The sequence below is a fragment of the Tenrec ecaudatus genome, chromosome 7 (genome assembly GCF_050624435.1).
Source record: "Tenrec ecaudatus isolate mTenEca1 chromosome 7, mTenEca1.hap1, whole genome shotgun sequence".
Lineage (NCBI taxonomy): Eukaryota > Metazoa > Chordata > Mammalia > Afrosoricida > Tenrecidae > Tenrec > Tenrec ecaudatus.
In genome coordinates, this window is record NC_134536.1 from 9,479,476 (window position 1) to 9,503,334 (window position 23,859).

At 48.6% G+C, this 23,859-nt stretch overlaps 1 protein-coding gene and 1 pseudogene across 6 annotated transcripts in view; both read left to right on the top strand.

The window, feature by feature from the left end:
* The window catches only part of SERAC1 (serine active site containing 1), a 42,923-nt gene that overhangs the window by 172 nt on the left and 18,892 nt on the right, over positions 1-23,859 (top strand). Inside the window, exons 1-7 of one of the 6 annotated variants that reach the window (XM_075554318.1) lie at positions 90-373; positions 11,235-11,461; positions 14,526-14,562; positions 15,852-15,988; positions 16,919-17,008; positions 19,447-19,578; positions 22,697-22,818. In XM_075554318.1, the coding sequence (XP_075410433.1) occupies positions 11,371-11,461; positions 14,526-14,562; positions 15,852-15,988; positions 16,919-17,008; positions 19,447-19,578; positions 22,697-22,818 (609 nt within the window). In that variant the 5' untranslated portion in view covers positions 90-373; positions 11,235-11,370. Of the gene's footprint in view, positions 1-85; positions 374-11,234; positions 11,462-14,525; positions 14,563-15,851; positions 15,989-16,918; positions 17,009-19,446; positions 19,579-22,696; positions 22,819-23,859 lie in introns of those variants that run through there. The other 5 variants (XM_075554320.1, XM_075554319.1, XM_075554322.1 and 2 more) reach the window with 5 other exon arrangements.
* Positions 4,049-7,989, top strand: LOC142453221 (ras-related protein Rab-4B pseudogene; annotated as a pseudogene).

Consider the following 23,859-nt stretch of genomic DNA (forward strand, 5'->3'; position numbering starts at 1 on the left):
CCGCGGCCGAGCGATCGGTGGGCCCGCGGGGCGCGTCCGCCCCCGGCCCGACTGCGGGCTGACCGGGCTGGGCACCTGATTCCTCCCGCGTCCCGCCGGGAAGGTTCCACGGGGAACACCTGCGGGAAGAGGTGGTGGCAGCCGGCGGGCAGTCGTCTCGATGCGAGTCTCCGCCCGCTATTGCTCGCTCTCCCTCTGACCCCGTGACTGAACAGGTCGAACGCGAAGGGGTGTCTGAACTCCTTAACGGGGACGTTAAAGGGAACGATCCCGGACGATTGGAAATGGACGCCTGGCCCAGACCCCCCAGCCTGTAATCGCCTAGAGCCCGGGACCGGACAGGACCGGACTGGGCGGGGTGTTCTGATTCATGGTCTGTAGGTCTTTGAACCGGTCCTCCCCCACTTATGCTCCTGTTGCTCTTAACCTTTATGCACTTTTGACCTTTCCCTCCGATCCCCCTCTTTCTATCTCTCAAATCTTCCTCACGTTGGCGTCCATATTATTACACTGTTTGATTTTTCTTTAAAAATCCGAGTTGTTCTGTTAGGGCCTCGGAGCCCTTGTGTCATAAGAGGTTATTAGTTGGGCTGCTCTACCTGCCAGGTCAGCAGTTCAAAGCCACTGGCCTCTTCATGGAAGAAAGACAAGGCTGTGTGTTCCTGAAGAGTTACAGTCTCAGAAACCCACAGGGGCAATTCTGTGTGGCCTTATTGGGCCGCTTGGAATTGGAATCGACTTGATGTACCAAGTTGACAGGAGGTTGAGCTGAACTGAGAGAAATGAGCCCCCAGGTTTACCTTTTAGCGTTCAGCCTCATCCTGGACCTTATCCGCAGCCCCATCCTGTTGAACTACTTTTGAGTTCAAGGTGCTAGCCCATTGCCTGCACTTTCAATGACGTGTGAATTCCCTGGACTTGACCTTGCTGTAGGAACCAGTTCTCATCTCTCAGCCTCATTTCAAAGCTTGCTTTTCTTCCTCTTCGTCTCTGGGCCACTGTTTATTCAGCCAATGTGTTTGTGTACCTGGTATGTGCCAGAGGTACTTCTAGACAATGGTGAATCCAGTAAGTGATTTTAGTTGGGAGAGACTCACTAAATAAATCCTAATTTGAGAAGGTATGGAGGTGATACGTGAGAAAGGCTGCTCTGGTTAGGGAGCTTCAGAAACAGTCTTTAGCTGCTGGATACAATATAACACCTCGACATCAGCATGAGCTAACTAGGAATTCAATAATTTAAAAAAGATAACCTCATAAGTCCCTGGGTTTGGATGTTCTGATTTACAGACCACTCACATTTGTCAAGGATTTCATCTTACATGGACCCACAATCAGTGCTCCTAGAAGTAGCAGTCAGGAGATCAATGCCAGGATGTATTGGATAAATCTGCTGCACAAGACCTCTTCAGAGTCTTGAAAAACAGGGAGGCTAATTTGCAAACTAAGGTGCACCCCACCCAACCGTTGGTGTTTTTAATCATCTCCTATTCATCTGACAGTTGGACCAAAGAAGAATTGAGGCGTTTGAATTATGGTGTTGGAGAAGCATAGAAAAAGAACCGTGGGCTGCCAAAGAACTAACAAGTCTGTCTTGGAAGAAGGACGACCAGAATGTTCTTCAGAGGCAGGATGGCAAGATTTTATCTCCTGTACTTTGGACATGTCGTCAGGAGAGACCAGTGCCTGGAGAAGGACATCATGCGTGGTGAAGTGGAAGGGGGAGCAAAAAAGAGGAAGGCCCGCAACAAGATGGGATGACACAGTGGCTCCAATACAATAGGCTCAAACATAAGAACAATTGTGAGGATGGTGGAAGACTATGCAGCGTTTCCTTCTGTTGTGCTTTGGATAGCTATGGGTCAGAACCGATTGGATGGTACTGAATGAAAACAGCAGCAGCAACTACACAGCTGGCCATTAGTATCGACTGGCAACAACTTCATCACAATCATCGTCACTTGCTGCACACAGCTTTGAAACCATCGAAAAGGCATTGTCTAAACCCCAAACCTGGCTGCACGAAAGTCCTAGTGACCCTGTGGGACAGAGGGCTTCCACAACTGGCCATCTACAGAAGCAGACTGCCCGGCCATTCTCTCCAGGGGAGACTAGTGGGTTTGAACTGCTGACCTTTCAGTTAGCTGCTGCTTAAACTGCTTAAAACTCAATCCACTGTGCTTCAGGGTACCTTGCATTGAAATAAGGTTACCATTAATAAGTATGCATTTGTTCTGGTTTACCTACAAGTTTGTCAGGAAGGAACCTCATTTGCAACTTGCCTTTTTTCAAAACATCAGTAAGAACTAACCAAACCCAACCCACTGCCATCAAGTTGATCTGATTCGTAGTGACCCTGTAGGACAGAGTAGAGTGTTTAGTTCCTGAGGCCGTCATTCTTTATGGGTGCAGAAAACCATATCTTTCTCCTCTGGAGCAGCTGGTGTGTTCGAACTGCTGTCCTTGCAATTAACAGCACAAAGGTGGAACCAACTAGAATACCAAAAACCAAATTCACTGCCATTGAGTCAATAGGACAGGGACAGGGTAGAACTGCCTCTCTGGGTTTCCCAGACTGTCACGCTTTACAGGATAGAAAGCCTCTTCTTTCTCCTGTGGAGCAGCTAGTGGTTTTAAACCCTTGACCTTTGGTTAGCATCCCAGCACATAACCCCCGGTGCCACGAGGGCTCCTAACTAGACCGCCAGAGCCCCTGAAATTGACCAAACTTAAGCTGTGTAGTCGTTTTGGGAGAGAAACATAATGTTCTAGTCAAAGACCTAAAGAAGACCCACGTAGATGGAGAGCTGAACCATCTTCATGGGTGAGAAGATGCAATATTGTAAAGATGTAAAAATGTTTAATTCCAATGAAAATTGCTTAATAGGTTTCCTTGTACCTTGTCAGGTTGAACCTAAAACTCATAGCAAAAGGCAAAGATCCAAGAATAGCTACACCAATTTTTGAAGAAAATGGAAAATTAAGTCCCGTTCATGTATAAAACTCGTCATGTAAAGCCGTGATCATTAAGGCGCTATTGTACTGGTTCCGGGGTAGAAACAAAGACTGATGGACTCCAACATAGAGCCTACAAACCCCGTGCAGATCACAACGGAGCCCCGATGGCACGATGGGTCAGCACTTGGCCGATAACTGAAAGATTGCTGGTTCAAACCCACCAGCCACTGCATGGGAGAAAAGACCTGGTGACCTGATGCCGTCAAGTCTGTGGGCTGGAAAACCCTATGGGACAATTTTCTCTGTGACATAGGGTCACCATGAGCCAGACCACCAGACAGCTTATGAGAACAAAGTATACCATTAAGTGTACGCATGACCCAAAGGAGGAGGACAGCACAGATTAACCAGTAAATAATGCAGAGGGACACATGGAGTAGAGAGAAAATCCGATTCCTACTAAATACCATTCATAACGGTAGTTTGCAGCTGATATTTCAGAAAAAACCGTATACTGAACGCTGTCTTTCTTGTATCTGGAAGGCTTTTAAAAATATTTAGGGGTTTTTTTGTTTGTTTGTTTTTTTGTATTTTTGGAAGGCTTTCTCAAGGTACTTAAGTTGCCACTGAGATACTTTGCATTCAATGAGAGAAGATCAGTCTCCCGAACTAGAATGGAGTGGTAGCAGGGAGGCAGAGAAATAGGGAGGGGATTAGCATGCAGCAGAGTCCACAGGACCCCTGCAAGGTTTGGCTGTGGGGCGGAAGGGAGAACAAGAAATCAAAAGGCACTTGTGTAATTTCCTTGGACTACTAGGTAGATGGTGGTGATACAAAAGGCAGGAGGCCTGGTGGCATAATTATGCCTTGGTCTACTAACTGCAAGGTCAGCAGTTGAAAACCACCAGCTGCTTCTTAGGAGAAAGACAGGGCTTTCTACTCCTGTAAAAAGTTACTGTTTTGGAAACTCACAGGGACAATTCTACTTTGTCCTATAGGATTCCTATGAGTCAGCATCCACCCAGTGGCAATGAGTTTGTTTTGTTTTCCTGATACAAAAGGTTAAAAGGGTAAGAGTTTGGGAGGAAAAATCAAGAATTCTGTTTTGGCCATTTGAAATTGCAAAGGTCTCTGGACATCTGCATGGAAACGTTACAATAGCCATTGAATAAGTGCATCAGGAAAGATTGGGACATGTGAGTCCACAAGAAAAGAAAACCGTCATATCTCATGAGCATAGACATCGAATGCTTCAACAAAATAGTAGCAAAGTCAACCCCAAATAGATTTTAAAAGACAATCTATCAGGACTTAGTGGTGTTTATTCCAGGAATGACAGTGTGTAATTTACTACATTAACAGAAAAGCTTTAGAAAAACCATGCTTGCTTCAGTAGCCATACAAAATACCTTAGTCATAATTCAGGAATTTAGAAACAGAAAGGACTGCTATAAAAGTCTAATGATGAAGAAAGTCATTCACGAAGCAAGCAAAGGGTCACTAAAAAGACAGGCAAGAAAGAGAAGATCAAAGTGGATGTCAGAGGAGACTCTGAAACGTGCTTTGAATCATAGAGTAGCTAAAGCAAATTGAAGAAAGGATGAAGTCAAATGGCTAAACAGAACATTTCAAATGGTAGCGCCACAAGACAAAGCCAAATATAATGAAATGTGTAAAGAGCTAGACTTAGAAACCAACGGGGACGAATATGCTCAGAATATCTTAAACAAAAAGAACATAAGAAAAAGTTCAAGCCTCGAGTGGCGGCGCCGGGCCCGGGGAGTAGGAAGGATCTGGGCTGCAGCCGGAGTAAGGCGGCTGCCAGCCGAGGAGCAGGCGAGGCCTCAGCACCATATTGAGGCCCTAAGCGGCCGCTACCGAGTCATGGCCGAGGCCTACGACTTCCTCTTCAAATTCCTGGTGATCGGCAGTGCAGGAACCGGCAAATCATGTCTCCTCCATCAGTTCATTGAGAATAAGTTTAAACAGGATTCCAATCACACCATCGGCGTGGAGTTTGGATCCCGGGTGGTCAACGTGGGTGGGAAGACCGTGAAGCTACAGATTTGGGACACGGCCGGCCAGGAGTGGTTTCGGTCGGTGACGCAGAGTTATTACCGAGGGGCAGCCGGAGCCCTGCTGGTGTACGACATCACCAGCCGGGAGACGTACAACTCGCTGGCCGTCTGGCTGACGGACGCTCGCACGCTGGCCAGCCCCAACATCGTGGTCATCCTCTGCGGCAACAAGAAGGATCTGGAGCCCGAGCGGGAGGTCACGTTCTTGGAGGCCTCTCGCTTTGCCCAGGAGAACGAGCTGATGTTCCTGGAGACCAGCGCACTCACAGGCGAGAATGTGGAGGAGGCCTTCCTGAAGTGTGCCCAGACCATCCTGAACAAGATGGACTCAGGTGAACTAGACCCCGAGAGGATGGGCTCAGGCATTCAGTACGGCGACGCCTCTCTCCGCCAGCTGTGACAGCCCCGGAGTGCTCAGGCCGTGTCCCCTCAGCCCTGTGGCTGCTGAGGACCTAAGGAGCTAGCCCACCTGCTCTCCAGGACCCACCTGCCCGCTGGCTGAGGCCCAGAACCAGACCCTGGGAGGCCAAGCTCTTCTGCCTGCCCAGGCCCCAAAGAAGCTGCCCCACCCTGTTGCCCCTTCCCTGGCCTGGGTGGGGCTTGGATGTGGGGCAAGACTGAGCCACAGGGGAGGGGGGAGGGCACCCGTACCTGCTGCTGCTTCCTCTGTCTTGGCTGACCTTTGACCTTGCCTGAGACCAGGGCCATGCGGCCCCAACTCCCCACCTGGCCCTGCCACTGTGAGTGCGTGTTATTTATTGCCTGGCCGCCTGCTCTGCCCTCACCCCACACCCATAAAGCATCGTTTACACACACACACAAAATTCAAGCCTCAAGATGCAATAATAAAGACTCTGGGTTAATTATTGGATGACGCAGGAAGCATCAAGAGAAGATAAAAAGAACACAGTGTCACTGCACCAAAGGAAGTCTGTGACAATCCACCATTCCAGGAGGTAGCAGAGGAGCAAGACCAAATGGTGCCAAAGGAAGTGGTTTAAGCTGCACTGAAAGCACTAGCAACAAGCAAGGCTACAGGAATTCAGGGAATACCAGGTGAAATATTTCAACAAACTGATGAAGCACTCACTCATCTATGCCAGAAAAGTTGTAAGACAGCACTTGGCCAACTGATTGGAAGAGATCTAAATTTGTGCCCACTGCAAATAAAGGCGACCCAACAGAATGCTTAAATTATAAAAATATGTCATTCGTATCACATGCAAGTAAAATTGTTATCATCCGATAACTGTTGCAGCAGTATATTGGCAGGGAGTTGCCTGTGGTTCAGGCTGGATTCAGAAGAGGATGTGGAACAAGAGATATCATTGCTGATGTCAGATCGATCTTGGCTCAAAGCAGAGAATACCAGAAAGATGTTTACCTGTGTTTTAGTGACTGTGCCCAGGCATGTGACTGTGTGGATCATAAGAAAGCTATGATTAGCCTTGAGAAGAATGAGAATTCTAGAACAGTTCCTTGTACTCATGTGGAACCTGTACATGAATCAAGAGGCAGTTATACAGACTGAATGAGGGAATAATGGTTTAAAATCAGGAGAGGTGTGGCAGGTTGTATCCTCTCACCATACTTACTCAATCTGTATAGTGAGCAAATCATCAGAGAAGCTAGATTATGTGAAGAAGAATGTACAGTCAGGACTCGAGAGCTTATTAACAACCTGCAATATGCAGCTGACACAAGCTTGCTTGCTGAAAGTGAGGAAGACTTGAAGCAGTTGCTGATGAAGATCAAGCATTGCAACCTTTAATTTGGATTACACTCAATCTAAAGAAGACCAAAATCCTCACAATTGGACCAATAGGTGACATGGTGATAAATGGGGGAAAGATTGTAGTTGTCAAGGATTTGGTCTTGCTTGTATCCACAATCAATGCTCATGGAAGCAGGGGTCAAATCAAAAGACACATTGCACTTGGTAAATCTGCTGCATAAGACCGCTCTAAAGTGTTGAAAAAGATGTTACTTTGAGGACTAAGGTGTGCCTGACCCAAGTCATGATGTTTTCAATGGACTAATATGCATGTGAAAGTTGCATAGTGAATAAAGAAGATAAAGAACAGGTGCATTTGAATTACGCTGGCTGGAAAAATACCATGGACTGCTAAAAGGACAAACTGATCTGTATTGATCAGCCAGAGTACTCCTTAGAGGCAAAGGTACTGAAGCTTTGTCTGCATATTTTGGAGAAAGACATGTTCAGTAAGGTAGAGGGCAGCAGTAAAGAGGAAGGCCCCCAAGCAGATGGGTTGACACAATGGCTGCAACAATGGACTCAAGCATGAGAACAATTGTGAGGAAGACACAGGAAGGAGCACTCTTTTATTCTATCATGCTTAAGGTCGCTATGGGTCGCAAACAACTTGATGACATCCAAGAACAACACATAAGTCTACAGCAAATAGCATCCGTAATGGTGATAGACTGGATGTTCCAATCAGGACCAAGCTAAGGATGGCGGCTCCCAGTAGGCTTATTCAATATTGTACTGAAAGTCTTAGTGAAATTAAGGACAATGAAGAAATAGAAGGCACACAATTTAGAAGTAAAACTGTATCTATTTCACAAGCAACATCACTGTCTATGTAGAAAATCCCAAGTAATCTACACAAATAACAGTTTCCAGAACTAATGAAAGTGTAACAGGTCAAAGAATACAATGTAAATGTACAGACTCAATCCTATTTCTACATATTAGTTGATAAACAGTTGGAACTTGAAATAATAATGGTTACATTTATAATTATGCCCAACACATGAAATATTTTTTATTTAAGAACAAATCCTTTAAAGGAGTGCAAAGTCAGTGTGGTGGAAATTACCAAAAAGATGGGGGGAAAAAATGATGACGAAGTAAATGGAGAATACACCATGTCCAGGGATTTAAAGATTCATTATTACAATGTTACTTCTACTAATCGGCCCCTAATACAATTCTAATAAAAACTCCAGTGGAATTTTTTTTATTGTTGGAATACAAATGTTGATTCTAAAATTAATATGGAAAAGCAAAAGAGCTAGCCAGAACGATTTTGAACAAGCAAAAATTCAAACCTTCATACTACCTGACTTGAAGGTCTATTAATCTACAGTAATCTGAATATTGTGGTATTGGTTGCTACAACACTGAGAGTAATGAAATATAGAAGCACATATAGGTAGGTGCCCAGTTGATTTTTTTGACACGTGTGGAAAGGCAGTTCAGTGGGGATGAAGATGCTTTTTTTTCTTCAACAAATGGTACTGCAACAATTCCATATTTTAAAAAGAATCCTGAATTGGACATCCCCCTCATAGAAGGGTCACTAGGAAGGGACAAGCCAGTCAGGGTGCATACAACATTCCTCCAGTTCTTTAATGCTTCATCCCCTCCCTTATCATGACCCCAGTTCTACCTTACAAATCCAGTTAGACAAGAGCATGTACACTGGTACAGGTAAGAGCTCTCGACACACGGAATCCAGGACAAATAAACCCCTCCGGGACAATAATGGGAGTAGCGATACCATGAGGGTAGAGGGAAGGTGGGGGGAGAAAGAGGAGAAAAGGGGAAACAATAGCAATGATGGACGTAAACCCCCCACCGCCAAGGGGGATGAACAATAGAAATGTGGGTGAAGGGAGACAGTGGATGGTATAAGATAGGAAAATAATAATATATAATTTATTAAGGGTTCATGAGGGTGGAAAGGGGGAGAAAGGAGCTGATATCAAGGGTTCAAGTAGAAAGAAAATGCTTTGAAAACGATAATGGCAACATATGTACAAATGTGCTTGATACAATTGATAGATGGATTGTTACAAGAATTATAAGAGAGAGAAAAAGAAAAGCTGTAAAAGCTCCCAATAAAATGATTTATTTAAAAAACAAATATCCTAAGCCATACCTCTCACCACAGACAAAAATGAATTCAGAATGGATTGTTAACCTAACTGTAAAACCTAAAATGATAAATGTAGGAAGGGCAGAGGAGAACATCTTTGTGGCCTTGGCTTAGACAAACCTCTCCTTTCCACAGTACCTGAAGTGTGGCTCATAGACTGTGCTTTAGCAGGAATCATTGGACTTAGTCAAAATCGAGAATTGTTTGCTCATCCAAGATCACAGTTTTATTAAGTACTCTTAAAACACAAAAAGATAACAACAACAAAATATTTGAACCAGTTTACTCATCAACAAATAAGTCCAGATGGCAGAGAAACACATGAAAAGATGCTCCTCTAAATTGCCCATTAGGTAAATGAGAGTTAAAGCCACAGTGAGACATTTGATAGTGCAACTCATTTGAGCCGAAAAGGCAGACTAGAGCAGGATTCCGAAGGCCGAAGCCTCTGCAGAAGCAGACTGTTACATCTTCTTCCCGTGGATTTGGTCGCCAACCTTTCACTTAGCAGCCACGCCCTTTCCTTGTGCCACCAGGCATCCTCATATACCTCTGTTAACCTCACCAAACCAAACTCAGAAAGGCTGTGGATACCAACTCATAGTGACCCTGTAGATCAGCGGTCAACCTGTGGGTCGAGACCCCTGTGGGGGTCAAATGACCCTTTCACGGGGGTTTCCCTAAGATCCATCAGAAAACACATATTTCCAGTGGTTTTAGGAACCGAGACACCATTCCTCTATCCGTCTCCAGGCGGATCTGCCCACATGAGTACCTGGTATGAAGACTTAACCCTGCTACACCTGCTTCAAGACATTTCATTTATTTGTCATTAGAAATAAGTATTTCATAATATATAATTACATATTTCTGTGATTGATCACTCTGCTTTAATTGTTCATTTGTAACAATGAAAATACATTCCACATATCAGATATTTACATGATGATTCATAACAGCAAAATTACAGTTCTGAAGTAGCAACGAAAATAATTTTATCGGAACTGTATTAAAGGGTCGCGGCATGAGGAAGGTTGAGAACCACTGTTGTAGCTAAAATTTAAGAGACGGACCCCACCATCTGCTGGTAAGATGGGGGTAACTAACTTTCTTTAAAAAAAACAAAACTTTTTATTGGGATTAGACATTTTGTTTGACCTCGTCCATTTCACTCTCCTCCCTTGTTCCACTTCATCCCTGTGCTTCCTGTTTCCCTTCCTCTTTCTCAAGACATCTGCCCTTGCACGATGCTGCCCTTTTGATCTTCCATGGGTGATGATTCTATTGGGGTTGAGCTCAGGTTCAGACCTGAAGGCCTTGTCCCGAGGCACCCACCCACCTCTATCTGACCAATAAGCTTGACTCCTGTCATTGGAGTTCTGTTCCACAAGGATGGCGAGACTGCCTCACTTGCTTCAGACATGTCAACTTATAAGGCCTGGGAGCCAGACGATCCCCTCCTGCTGTGCAGGCACCCTAAATCTTGACAGGACCAGATCGCCGCCTCTTTTCCCCAGGGAGCAGCTAGTGGCTCTGAACTGCCAGCCTAGCGGTTGAGCAGCCCAGTGCCAACCCGTAGTGTCCCAGGGCTCCTTACCATCTCAGAGGAGCTGGGCAAAGCAAATACAGCGAGTGCTGTGTGAGCCAGGACTCCGTGGGGCGTCGTCATTGTCCTGTCTCTGCAAGTTTTCTGGCTCCCCGAGCGGGTGGTGCCACTTTCTCCCACTCCTCTCAGTGGGCGGCACCGGCCTCGGCGAGGTGGGGGTCTGTTGGACATGGAGCTGTGATGGCATTCTGCCATCCACAGGTTCCAGCTTTGCCTGGTCCTGCTTTGCCTCCACGGGTTCTAAGTTCATCTGTCATCTGGACAGGGCTTCTAACTGTTGAACCCCACCATCAAGTTGATGCTGGTTTTGTGACTGATAATTTCTATTCCCAGTTAGTCCTCACCACTCGCAACCAGGCACAGCCTGAAGAAAAATAATGTGCCTGCAACATGTTATTTTATCAAGTCAGTTTTTAAGGCTTCAAGGGAGAAAAAAATGTTTTCATTCTTTTGGTTTTTATAATCATTTTATTGGGGGTTCTTACAACTCATCACAATCCATACATACTCCATTGTGTCAAGCACATTTGTACATATATTGCCATCATCATTTTAAAAACAGTTTCTTTCTAATTGAGCCCTTGGTATCAGCTCCTCTTTTATTCCTCCTTCCTCATGAACTGTGTATAATTTATGTTACAATTTTTTTCATGTCTTACACTGACCGATATCTCCAAATGTTTTCAGCTGGAAGTCCTTTGAGGCTTTCCAAAGAAATCTCACTTTGCAGGCAGTCCGCCATGCTGCTGGCGTGGTTTCAGACTGAACAGGCGTGCCTCAAGTGGGGTGTGGGAATAATCTGCTGGTCTGTGCCCCACACAGAATGGCCCTGGCCATGAGTTGCGTCTTCTGCTGCAGAAGGATGAGAACCTCTCCCCCCTCCCTGCACATCAACACCTGCTGGCGAGAGATCCGTGAGTACAGACCCACCACCGCTGTTTGTCTGGCCATGGGGGGGGGGGGTGTGCGATCATATGATGGGGCTACCAACGTTCACCCGCCCAGTGAGAAGCCTCTGCTTCCTGTCTCGCCTACACTACCAGCCCGAGCCACCCACCTTCCTTTTCCTCAGTTCTTTGCCCCTCCCTTTTTAATGTCAAATTCCTTTCATCCTTCTACATCGGACTTAGTGACGGAATGGTTAAATGCTTGGCTGCTTGCTGTCAGGTCAGTGGTTCAAACCCACCAGCCTCTCTGTGGAAGAGCAGACCAGGTGACTGCTTAGGAAACTCTCTGGGCAGTTCCACTCTGCCCCACAGCTTCGCTGGGACCTGGGGTGGATGGCACACGGCAGCAGCCAGTGGATTTGGTGTCCCTGGTGGTGCAAACAGATGCCATGCTTGGCTGCTAAGTGAAATGCTCGAGTCCTTCTGGAGGGGCCTCGGGAGAAAGGCTTGGTGGTCTGCTTCTGAAAAGTCAGGAAGCGTTGTGCTCTGATGCCCCTGGGGTGGCTGTGAGTCACAATTGACTTGGCAGTGTCTGGAAACAGAGCTTCTGACATATTGCAGTCTCATCGAACACGTAGCCACTGGGGTCTTGTTTCGTGCCAGGCACGACCTTGGGTTCTTGAGTGACAGTGGGGAGCCCACAAGCTGTGTTTCTTCATCCTGGTGAGCTTCAGCATGGATCTAGCAGGAGCGTGCCCTCGACCAGGCAGTGGTGTTACTGCAGGGCGAACCAGAACTGGCTCTGCCCCGCCTCCCCCTCAGCCGGACGCTCTATGAGCAGGAAATGCCTTATTCAGTCCCCCTGAGTGCAGTAAATGCCATGGGTGGGGGGGGGGGTTTCATATCTGACCTCCTCTGGCTCCCTATTGCCACGAGGGAGAGTCAGACATGCTGCTGACCTCCATCTTTTTCACCTTAATTTGACACCACCAGTGTCTCCCACGGCACTGGACTTCATGCTGAGTTCAATAATTTGTTACAGTGGCCACACACAACTCAATAGATTGGGGGCTAATTAGAGGACTTAGGATCCCTGGTGACATAGTGGTTACTTGGACTGTGTTAACCTCAAGGTCAGCACTTCTAATCTACCAGCCATCTCCTTTATAGGCTTTCCACTCCTTTTAAAGAACTAAGCCGTCTCAGAAACCCATGGGCATTTCTACCTTGTCCTAAAGGGTGGCCATGAATCAGAATTGACATGGTGGCACTGAGTTTGGGGTTTGGTTCATTACGGGAGTCAGCAAATTACTACAAGACAAGCTAACGTCAAGGGCAATCATTGGTCTATAGCAACACCTCCCCTTGTTCAGTGCCCACGTCTCTCTCCAGGCCTCAGCCTCTCAGCCTCCATGAGCCAGGAGACCAGCCCACTACTCTGCCTCACCGACTCCTAGTCCTGGCGCTGCCCCTCTGCACTGTCTCAGGGTCTCCTGCCTCGACCTCTGGTGCCTCCACCACTTGCAACAGATCTTGAAGGCGCTCTGCTTCCAGGGGTCCCGGGCTTGCTTGCGTTCTCTCTCTCTCTCTCTCTCTCTGCTCATCCTTATAGCCTGGAGGAAAGTAGCTGAAACAGACCCATCGAATCTAGCAGTGTTACACATGCTGTATTTGCTTGATCCTGCTCAATCACTCGGCGTAATTAGGAAACTTCCTACCACCACACGGGCATACACGAGCTGCCCACCAGTTATTTCTTGGGTGATCGAGTCCAGCAAGCTGTTTAATAAGCACTCTCAGCACCACTCCCATCATTTGTACAATGAAGACTAGTCACGTCTTCACACAGGTACGCTGCCCTAGTGCCCACACAGTTCTCATGAGCAAGAATCTTCCCATCGGTGCCACACCTGCCCCATCAGAACCAGACCGTGTCAGAGGGAGAGCAGATGTGGAGAAACCAGTATTCCGGCTAAGTCATGTGCCGTGGCCGAAGGGCCAGGTCTGCTTATATGTCACTGTGCCGACCGGTCTGAGGGGTTGACTGGCTCTCACCCAGCAGCCTCCAGGCAGCCCCGAGTCCCTGCTGCTCTGGGCACCATCTCCATCCCGAGGGCCCACGGTGGCCGCCTTCTCTGCTCAGCCTGCCTCCTCTAGGCCCAGGGCTCCACTCTGACTAAAGCCTGGCTCCGTTTTGCCAACTGAACCTTTTTTTCCAGGCTGGGATCTCCCAGGCTGATGTCTGCCCTTGGGACATGGAGTTGGGGCTGAGAGGTGCTCTTCAGCAGGCAGATGGTGTGTCTCCCACCGTGCCACTGAGAGCAGCACTCTGGCCCTATCTGGCTTGGGCGTTGCCATGAGCCTCTGCTGCCCAGGCTTTTCTCGCCCCAGCCGAGCTTCCAGAGGCTTCGTCAGCATCAGTCCCCAGAGGCCCTTCAGTGGGGTGCTTTCCCTCCCTGGCCCAGCTGTGGCTCTGTGTCACCGAAAAGCAGTTTCAGGGCTCACAGTCCCTTTTCATCCACTTGACAGCTCTTGATGGGCCATTGTCAGTGGGCCGAGTCCTGCCCTGGGCCCCGAGCACCCCAGGCCCCTGTCCTCTTGGGGCTTCCTTTGGGTAGGTAGCCTTTTGTCTAGAAAAGCTTATTGTTTGTTCCCTGTTCTAAATGGAATAAGGAAAAGATGGTCAGGGAAGAAACTTCTCTCCTTTCTCACACTACAGACTCAAGCAGGAAGGAGGCTTGCTTTCCTGTGGAGACAGGCTCCACCCTGGCTCCAGTGAATAGGGACAGTGTAGTGGGAGCTGTCGAGGGGACACGGATAGGCTGATCCCTGGGGCCCATGGGGTTGGGGCAGGGGAACATCTGGGTGTCATCTGAGAAGAAGGTCCAGGAGAGGCCCATTGAGGCAGCACACGGTACCCCAGTGTGATCCCTGCTCCCCACAGACCTCTCCTCGGCTATCCGTCAGAGCAAAACATCAGTAATACCTTCCTGGGGTCTGTGTGACTGGGAGAGACTTAACTGTGGTAGGTGTCCTGTGCCACTTTTAAAGCGGAATTTCATCACATTGGCCTTTTTCTTTCTTTTTGAAGGAAATATCATAAGGTTCACTGGCTCCCTTATTCTCGGGTAAGTGTGACCTTTGGAACGGTGAGGGCTTCGGGGCATGGCTGCTCCAACTCTCGAAGGACGTGGCCCACAGGTTGCATGAGTGGTCTATCGATTTGGGGATTCAGAGTTTTGCCATTGGTTCTACTGACTGATCTGGGCCTGGTGGCATAGTGGGTTATGCATTGGGCTGCCAGCCAAGGTCAGTAGTTCCAATCTAGGAGGAAGAAAGATGAGGCTGTCTGCTCCTGTCAAGATTTGTAGTCTAGAAACACTAGGGAACAGGCTGCTCTGTTCTGTGAGCTTACTTTGAGTCCGAATGGACTCAGTGGCAGTGGGTTCCGTTTATGTCCTTTTTTGTGTGGCTATCATTGTTTCTACTACTTAGATCTTGTCTTGATCGAGTTTCTTAGCTAGCTCTCAGAGACCTGTTTTCTCCTGTGACCAAGTAGATGAGGGGGTTCCCCACCCCCAGCAGGCCCTGTGAGGAAAGCAGTGGATGCACGCACAGCAAGAACTGCCAGTGTGTGATTGTGACTTGTAGTCCCCCTGTCGCACAGAGTAGAACTGCCCTGGACGTTTCTGGGACTCTAGCTCTTTATAGAAGCAGACAGCCTCATTTTTCTCCTGGGGAGCAGCTGGTGGGTTTGAACCGCTGACTCTCTAACGCCTGTGCCACCAGGGCACCTTGCATACATAGCAGGCCCTAAAGTGAGTGAAGAAGGTTGATATGGAGTACTGTATCTTTATGCGAATAGTGCACACGTTATAGGTATTTTACCAACCATGCCTTCCTCTCAAGGTGTTTTCATAAGCACATTTCCAGGTGGGAGTGAAGGGGGAGGAATTAGCATAGTCAGATTAAGAAAATAACTTGGGAGGATGCAGCTGGCAGAGGTGTAATGTGCATGTTATTTGTGTAAAGATACTGAATAACATCTTTTTACAAATAACATGCCCACCTACATAACATGCCCACACTTATAACCCATGAGGCCGACAAAATGAAGTGAAACAGTTCTGACATGAAGCGTGTGCTATTTGCACAAACATTTTGGTCATCAGCGTCATTCTGAGGTCATGTTACTGCTCTGTGCCTCTTGTCTGAATATGGTTCTATACCTACCACTAATTGTTAAACTGAGTGTGTTCAACAGAGGTGGCCATGTTATGTGTATGTTTCTGTACATAGGGCATTCCCCTGCCCCCCATAAATACGAAAGGTCGACTATGAAATGCTTCTGAAAGAAGACCGGCTCTTGCATTGCATTTGGGTCACATATTTATGGTGACATTTTTGTCTCTTGTAGAGGTTCTTTATTTTTGACATATGAAGTTCTGTCCCTGAAGAAATCTTTGACGCTGGATACGAAAGTGGTGGAAAAGGAGAAAATGAAGTCCTATATCTACGTGAATGCCATTCCTTTTGACAACAGGGAAAGTCACGGTGAGTTCCTGGTGCGACGTCCTGTCTGGGTGAAAAATGGAATCTAAGGAGTGGATGGAAAATAAATCTAAAGCCTGATCTTCATAAAAAGGTATCAGCTCACTGAGAGTCGCCGACCCCAGGAGAAGCAAGTGTGAACAACAGGAAGAGCCCACATTTGGGGCTTCCACGTTTAACCAACGTGCACAGCTAAGACCAGACGCCAGTGTTGGTTGGTCCTGGGTCCCCACCCCGCAGTGGGGGCCTCAGCGTGGCAGGAACAGCACCGGATGTCATCCTTCACATGATTCACCACTTCCTCCATCTAGGCCTGCATTCCCTCCCTCACTGCCCCAGAGCATTTTGCACTCTTTGATTTACAGCACATCAGAAAGGCAGTGTGGGCTTCCTTGGGCGACACCTGTTGTGAGGTGGCCTTGTGCCAGTTGTACAGATGATGTCCACAGGCCACCTCACCTGCATAGCGAGGCGTCGTCATCTCATCGGGGACGTCTCCAAGTTTCACTTTGAGACGAGCTGTGCCGCAGGGACATTTTCCTGAAGATAGGAAGCCTGTATCTAAGGATTTATGTTAACTTTAGTTAGGTAATGCTTTTTTATTACTATGGTTTATTATTTATCGTACTTTTTACCTTTGAGATAGCAAAGTTATCTCAGGGTTTCTAGCTCTGTGACTAAGCCCTGGTGGGGCAGTAGGCTATGCCTTGGGCTATCCACCGCAAAGTCAGCCGTCTGAAACCACCCACTGCCCCTCGGGAGAAAGAGAAGGCTGTCTTCTCCTGTAAAGATGTGCAGCCGTGGGGACCCAAAGGAGCGGTGTTTACGCTGTCCTGTCGGGCAGCTGGGAGTCGGAGTGGGCTCAGAGGTAGTTGATGTTGTTGTTTGTTTCTTCACTTTCAGTTAGTTTCATTTACATTTTAATCATTTTAGGGATCACCTACCAGGCGAGAAAAGAACTTCATAAAGCAGTAAGAAATGTCCTGGTTACGTCAGCCAAGATACTGCGGAATCCATTTGCCAGTAGGTGCCCTGGGTTGCCCATATCCCATGCTAACCTGTAGGACAGCCATGGAGAAATCATTGGTTCCCATTGTTCTCTGGGGTTGGGTTTAGTCTCTTCTTCCCTAGGTATTACTGTAAAAATAAGTAGTACACATTTGCTGGGTCCACCTTTTCAATTGTCCAACGCAGTAGTATTAGTGACATCAATCAGGGTGTGTAACCATTATGCTAATTGGAGCCAAATATCCCGTCACCAGCAGCAGAAACTCCCTGCTCCTCGGTGATAACCTAACACCTTCCTTGTGCCCCTCGGCACTTCTTATACACATTGTCCTGCTGTTTACATTGACCGATCTTGCTTTTGTATGCAGTGACTGACAGGTGTCACTCAGCAGCCTGTTCTTAAGGTTTAGCATAGCTCTACAGACATAATATGTCATTTCTCTCTCTCCCTGGCTAACCATCCTCAGCGTGGACAGACCAGGCATCTGACCTCTCACCTGCTGGCGGCATGTGGGCTGTGCACATCATCTACTCTCTGAGTAGTGTTGCTCTGACCCCTGGTGGCCTCCTGTGGGTTGTATTGAATTTCGGGGCCCTGTGATTTTGTCCATCTTTGTATGAGAAGGTGTGAGAAAAGTCCTGGAACAGCCCATTAGCTTTTAATTCTATTTTGTCCCATGACTATTTTGAAGCCCCCTCGGGTATTGCTGCTATATCCACACGTACTGCCATCAAGGCAGTTGGCAATTCGGACTCACGGTGGCACCCCTGGCAGAGGAGAACTGTGCCGGTGGGTTTCGAGGCTGTGCATCGCTATGGGAACAGAAGCCTCTTCTTTCTCACCAGTGTGGCTGTTGGGTTTGAACCACTGACCTTGTGGTTGCAGCTCACTCTGTAACCCACGCTGCCACAGAGCTCTTTGTGGTTGTAAATAAATATTGAGGCTAACTGTATGCTCTTCTCTGACTAGAAAACTAGCCTCATTCTTTCTCATGATGAAAATATAACCACAAAAACAGAGATTCCACAGATAAATCACCATTTTGGATTAGAGAGCTGACCTGAAAACAAGAAGGCGGGAAAACCTTCTATATTTAAAAGAGATGAATCCCAAACCAATCCCACTGCCCTCCAGTGGATTCCAACTCCTGGGCCCTGTGTGGGTGTCCAGGACCATGCACCGCGATGGGAGCAGGCAGCCTCGTCTTTCTCCTGTGGAGCCACTGGTGGGTTTCAACCACTGACCTTGAGGGACACCATTCAGTCCTGGTGTCAGGAAGCGACTCTGACAGATGTGCTGGGGACAGTGGGAGAAAAGTGGTGTGGCTTTGCACTGGGTGATGTTGGAACTCGTGGCTGGTGTTCTTGGGAGTGGTGGTGACACTGCGCTCAGGCAGAAGAATATGAGTTGATTCTGAGGTGATTGAGTAAAAGGGGAAATGTCATTATGTCTGCAAATTCCTTCCAAAGCATTTAGAAAAAGGAAAGTCCCCCCCACCCCCACCCCACACACACTCACCCACGCGAGCATGCAAATGTTGTCAGGAGCCAACCGGCCATGTGGCCTCGTCATGAGTAGAACCGCCCCTTGGGTACCTGCCAAGCCTCATGCTGTGGCCCCCAGTCTCCAGGTCTTTCTCTGTGGAGCTGCCCCTGGGCTCAGGCCACCCGCCTGAGCCCGCCCCTTTCTGGGAGGGCCGCTCCGGGCTCAGACACATGCAGATAGAAGAAGGGACTAGGGAGGCTCAGTGGACAGCTACTGAAACCAGATGTCATTTGTAAATTAAGATGCTTGCATGAATCTAGTAAGGTGCTTTAGAAAAGTTGGCCTTGCTTTTGGTAAGGATATGAGAGCACTAGACATAGTGCTTACACATTGCGCTGCTCACCGCAGGGGCAGCAGTTTGAAACCACCAACAGCTCTGCGGGAGAAAGGTCAGGCTTTCTATTTCTGAAAAGAGTTAAAAATCTCGAAAACCCACTGGGCAGTTCTACCCCGTCTTCTGTGGTTGCTGTGATGGCAGTAAGTTTGAGATTTGAGTTTTTTGTATTGTACTATTCAGTTCAGATGTACTTTCAGTTCATCTGTTGGATATTTCTCATGATAAAAAGGGTTTTTTTTTTGAGGGGGAAAACACAGATAACAAAATAACGCCGTATATAAGATGTAAGACGCAAAAAAAAAAATGTAAGACGCACAGAAAAGTACTGGGCAGTCCTGAGAAGAACTGCAGTAAGTATAAATGGATTTGACTCTTCTATTGTAGACTCCAATTACCCATGAATCATGTGAAATGTGACAATAAAGTGTCACCTTGCCTGGCCACCCTGTCCTGTCTGCGTCACATTCCGCCCTGCAGGCATGGTGGACAATGGGCAAGTAAGTGAGCGAACGAGCCAGCCAGCCAAGGTGGCATCTTGACTGCTCAGCTCACGCTGCCCTGTTTTCACAGAGACCTTCAGCACAGTGGACGTGGCTGACCACGAGTGTCCCGTGTGGCTGCTCCTGAGGAAAAGTATGTCGCCTGACAAGGCTGCACGGCTGAAGGCCGTGCAGGAGATGTCACAGGCCCACCACTGGCACGGTAACCCCGACCCCTCCACTGCCAGCGCCCACAACTCTGATCTCTGGTGCAGGAAGAAAGGGGGTGGGAGGGGAAATTGAGGCAAGTTGAATATTTTAAAACACACACACACACACCATACCCCCCCCACTACCACCACCACCATCCCTCTTCTTCAGGGAATTAACACATATACACACACACACCCCACACACCCCCCCTTCTTCAGGAAGTTACCAAAACAGACGCAGCGATTAAAAACTGCAGGCCTGGGTGCCCGGTGCAGGTTGATAGATCAGTGAGACTCTCCACCACATGGGGTTTGGTTTCAAGCTCCACTTCCCTGACCTGAAGCCCGGACTCTGGCGGCTCGTGTTCCGTGTTGCGCTCGTGTGCTCACTCCCTTGGTGTCACGGCAAGCCATGCAGCTGCTCGGGCTGAACCACCTCGGCGCATGGCCCCTCGGCAGTCTCCTGGGCTCTGATTTGCAGTTAGTCCAAATGTACCTGCTCTGTGTATCTTTTTTTTAGGACTCTTTGAAATATGTCCTTTTCTTAAATGTCACTTGGTTCTGTAGTGAAAGTGCATGAGCTGGGGTTCAGGTGTGCTCTGGTTAACACAAGGCAGGAGTTTCCAAAAGGTTGTGGAAAAACTCTATTCCATTTTCCCAGGAACCTTCTGAACCCTCATATGGGGACTGAACCCCCATTTATTGCAGAGCCGTCTTGCAAACCTCCGTTGTCAGGGGAGTCCAGAGCACTGATGGTCGTGTGACGCACAGCCTCCTTTAGGGAGACCAGCCTAACTAGATGGTGGCCAGCCCCCACCGCCAGTCATGCTGATTAGGCTCACACTGGGAAGGCCTAGACAGAGCGAAAGGACAATGTAGAGCACAATGGAAAACATTCAGGAGACAGATTTCCTGGTCTGATAAAGACCAGTGGGACCCTCAAGACTGACCCTCAGGTACTCTTCAGGCATGGAGCTGAAGCCACCCCCAACATTGGAAGGCCTTGAAAGAAGTAACCACATCAGGGAGGCGTGTGCTCGTTGACCCCCTCGATGACACCCCACCTTGCACTCTTCAAGACCCAAGGGCAGCGCCCGGAGCCCCAGGAAGGCAGGGGAAGAATGCTGTGACCTTGAGGGCATTCAGCCAGGCTCTTCCAGAAAAAGGCGAATGGAAGATAGGCTCTGAAAATGGGACCCAAAATAGTCCTAAAGGGAGGGGTAGCATGGGAGAGAGCTGGAAACCCCAAAGAGAATGAGGCTCTAAAGGAAAGGTCTAGAACCCTGAACCCATCCGAGTGTGTTAGTTGATTAGTGGCTACAATTGCAGTTCTAATCCGTCTCGAAAGAAAGGCAGCCAGAGTGCTCCTTAAAGGTGAGGGTGGCAAGACCTGGTCTCATGTGCTTTGGACATGTTACCAGGAAAGGCCAGTCCCTGGGAAAAGACACCAGGCTTGGCAATGGTGAGGGGAAATGAAAAAGAGGAAGACGACCCTTGTGTTGGTCCAGATTGACTAGACTAACAAATTCATGAACCTTCATTTGTTTCTAAGAAAGAGTTTTATATAAAAGAGCAATTGTATATTGGAAAACATCCCAGCCCAGTCCAGATAAAGTTGTTTTAAAAACAAACAACAACAAAAAAACAACTTTTATTGGGGGCTCTTATATTTCTTATCATAATCCATACATTCATCCAGTGTGTCAAGCACATTTGCACATATGCCACCATCATCATTTTCAAAGCATTCTCTTCCCACTTGAGCCCCTGATATCAGCTCCCCATTTCTTCCCCTTCCCTCCCCTGCCCACCCTCCCTCAGGAACCCGTGATAAGTTATCAATTATTATTTTCATATGTTAAATCATCTTCTGTCGCTCCTCCCCTACTTTTCTGTTGTTTGTGCCCCTGGGAGGGGTCCTAGGTTGATCCTTGTGAGCGATTCCCCCGTTCTCCTTCCACCATCCTCTAATCCTGGTATCTTTACTCTCATTGTTGGCCCTGAGGGGTTTATCTATCCTGGATTCCCTGTGTTTCGGGCTCTTATCTGTAGCAGTATGCATGTTCTGGTCTAATCCGATTTGTAATGTAGAATTGAGGTCAAGTTCTTAAGTCTGATATCAGCCCAGATTTCCAATACTAGTCCATAAATTCCTCTTGAGACTCACACAGCACATGCAATGATGTCGAGTGCAGGAAGACCACAGGCCAGTGGGTAGAAGGTCTTGTGGATCCAGTGGCAGTGGAAGCAACTGGTATGGGTCTCCACGTGTCTCCTCCGGCTCTCTGAGTATCTCAACAGCAGGAAAGGGAAGACAGAGACATTGGGTCTAGCCTCTAGTGAGCTATTTATCTCTTTGTGCCTCCAAAATAGATCATCAAACTGTGACCTGATTGACTGGCTAGACTTCACCCCTTCGCTCAAGTTGGCAGGAGATTGAGTAACTGCCACACCCTCAATATAATGGGTTGACACGGGGCCGTGACAATAGGCTCAAGCATCAGTACAGTTGTGGCAATGGTGCATAGGGTTGTGAGAAGTCAGAGCCAAGTTTATAGTCAATGTGACTATAAACTTACTTAATGTTAGTGGAGCCATAGAATAAAGCTCCATCTCAGAACCTGCATTCCGGGCTGTGTTCAGAACAGGCCAGGAAGCAAGCTCCCCACTTGACCCAGAAGTGCCCACCTAGGTTGAAGACTGACTACGTCGTGAGGTGGGGACAGAGTGCCAACATCTAGGACTTCACAGGAACAACCCCCTGCCCCTGCCCCAGGCCCCTGGGACTCAGGTGCAGCTTCAGGGGTGCCCATGGCGACCACAGCTATTGACCGCTGGGATGATGACAAAGATGGGGATGGTGGAGAGCTGGGTTCTGACCTGTCCACGTCCCCATCGACGCGTTGCTCTTTTCACAAAGGGTTCCATACAGTGTGACCTGGTACCCGGCCGTGTTTTGAGGTGGTTAGAATCAGCACACGTAAAGGCGGGGGGTCTGAGCTTAGAGATAAAAGCAGTTGGGAAGGCGCGCCCACTGGCGTTCTGAGCGGTTGAAAGAGTTTTCTCACTCGTCCTTGCGGTGGCGGCGGCACTGAGCTGACCGGGCTGTGCCATGCTCTTTGCCGACAGATTACCAATATCGCGTCATTGCCCAGGCCTGCGATCTGAGGACTCTGGTCGGCCTGGCCCGAAGCCAAGAGAGCGATCTTCGCTTTTTCCTCCCACCGCCGCCTCTGCCAGCCTTGAAGGAGGTACGTGAATCCATCTCCACCATCTGGGTGCAAGCAGACTTTCAACAGGCGCCCAGGCAGGAACCCTGATCTGGTTGCTTCCTGACAGAGCTGTCTCCATTCCACGGGGACTGCCGCTTCCCCTCACGTTCTCCGCTGGGAACCTGGCAGCTCTGTGTACTTTGGGGCGCAGTGAGCTAAGCTGGGCTGCTGAGCTGCCAGAGTGAGGCCCACCAGCTGCTCAGAGTAGTGGCACGTGCATGGCCTTGCTCTGCGCTGCGGCTGCGTCGCTGTGAGTAGGGATCCACCTAGTGGGTGGCCACCGCAGGGTAACTTCAGAGCATGTGTCCTCCCGGGCTGTGGAAAGTTAGTGGCTTCTTGGCCTCGGCACCGAGTCCTCCTTGGGTTGGGGGCTGCTCTGTGCTGTAGCGCACCGTAGGGTGCTTAGCAGCGTCTCTGGCCTCTGTTTGCTAAATGCCAGTTGTCTCCACCAGTGTCCCCAGCCATGGCTGTGCGCTCCCTGGGAGCCAGGCTGGGCCTGGGTGGGCACTGGTGTGGGCAGCCGGGCACCAGGCACCCAAGCGGGAAGCAACCCTCCTGATGCCTTTGTCAGCCGTCACCCAGTGCACAAGAAAACAAAACTCCAGACGTCTAGGCCAGCAGCTTTTGCGAAATTGAAAAATGAGTGTTCTGGGGTTCTGTTGACAGCATAGGAGTGTCCATGCCTTTGTGGTGACTGCTGCCATCAAGCTGGCTCCGCCGCCTGGGGACTCCTGTGCCACAGAGCAGGTGGGACCCAGTCCTGGCTATCTCCTGGGTGCTTGGAGCCCTCAGGGCTCAAGGCCACTGTATATTTGGAGCGCCTTCCACCCGCCAGGCGCATCTCCCAGCTCTCCAGGGGCCAGTGTTCTCTGTAAGGTTTTCATGGGCTAATTTTCAGAAGTAGGTCTCCCAGCCTCTCTTTCTTAGTCCGGACTCTGCTGAAACCTGTCCACCATGAGTGACCCTGCTAGTATTTGAGAACAGTGGCAAAGCTTCCAGGGTCATTGGCAGCTCACAAGC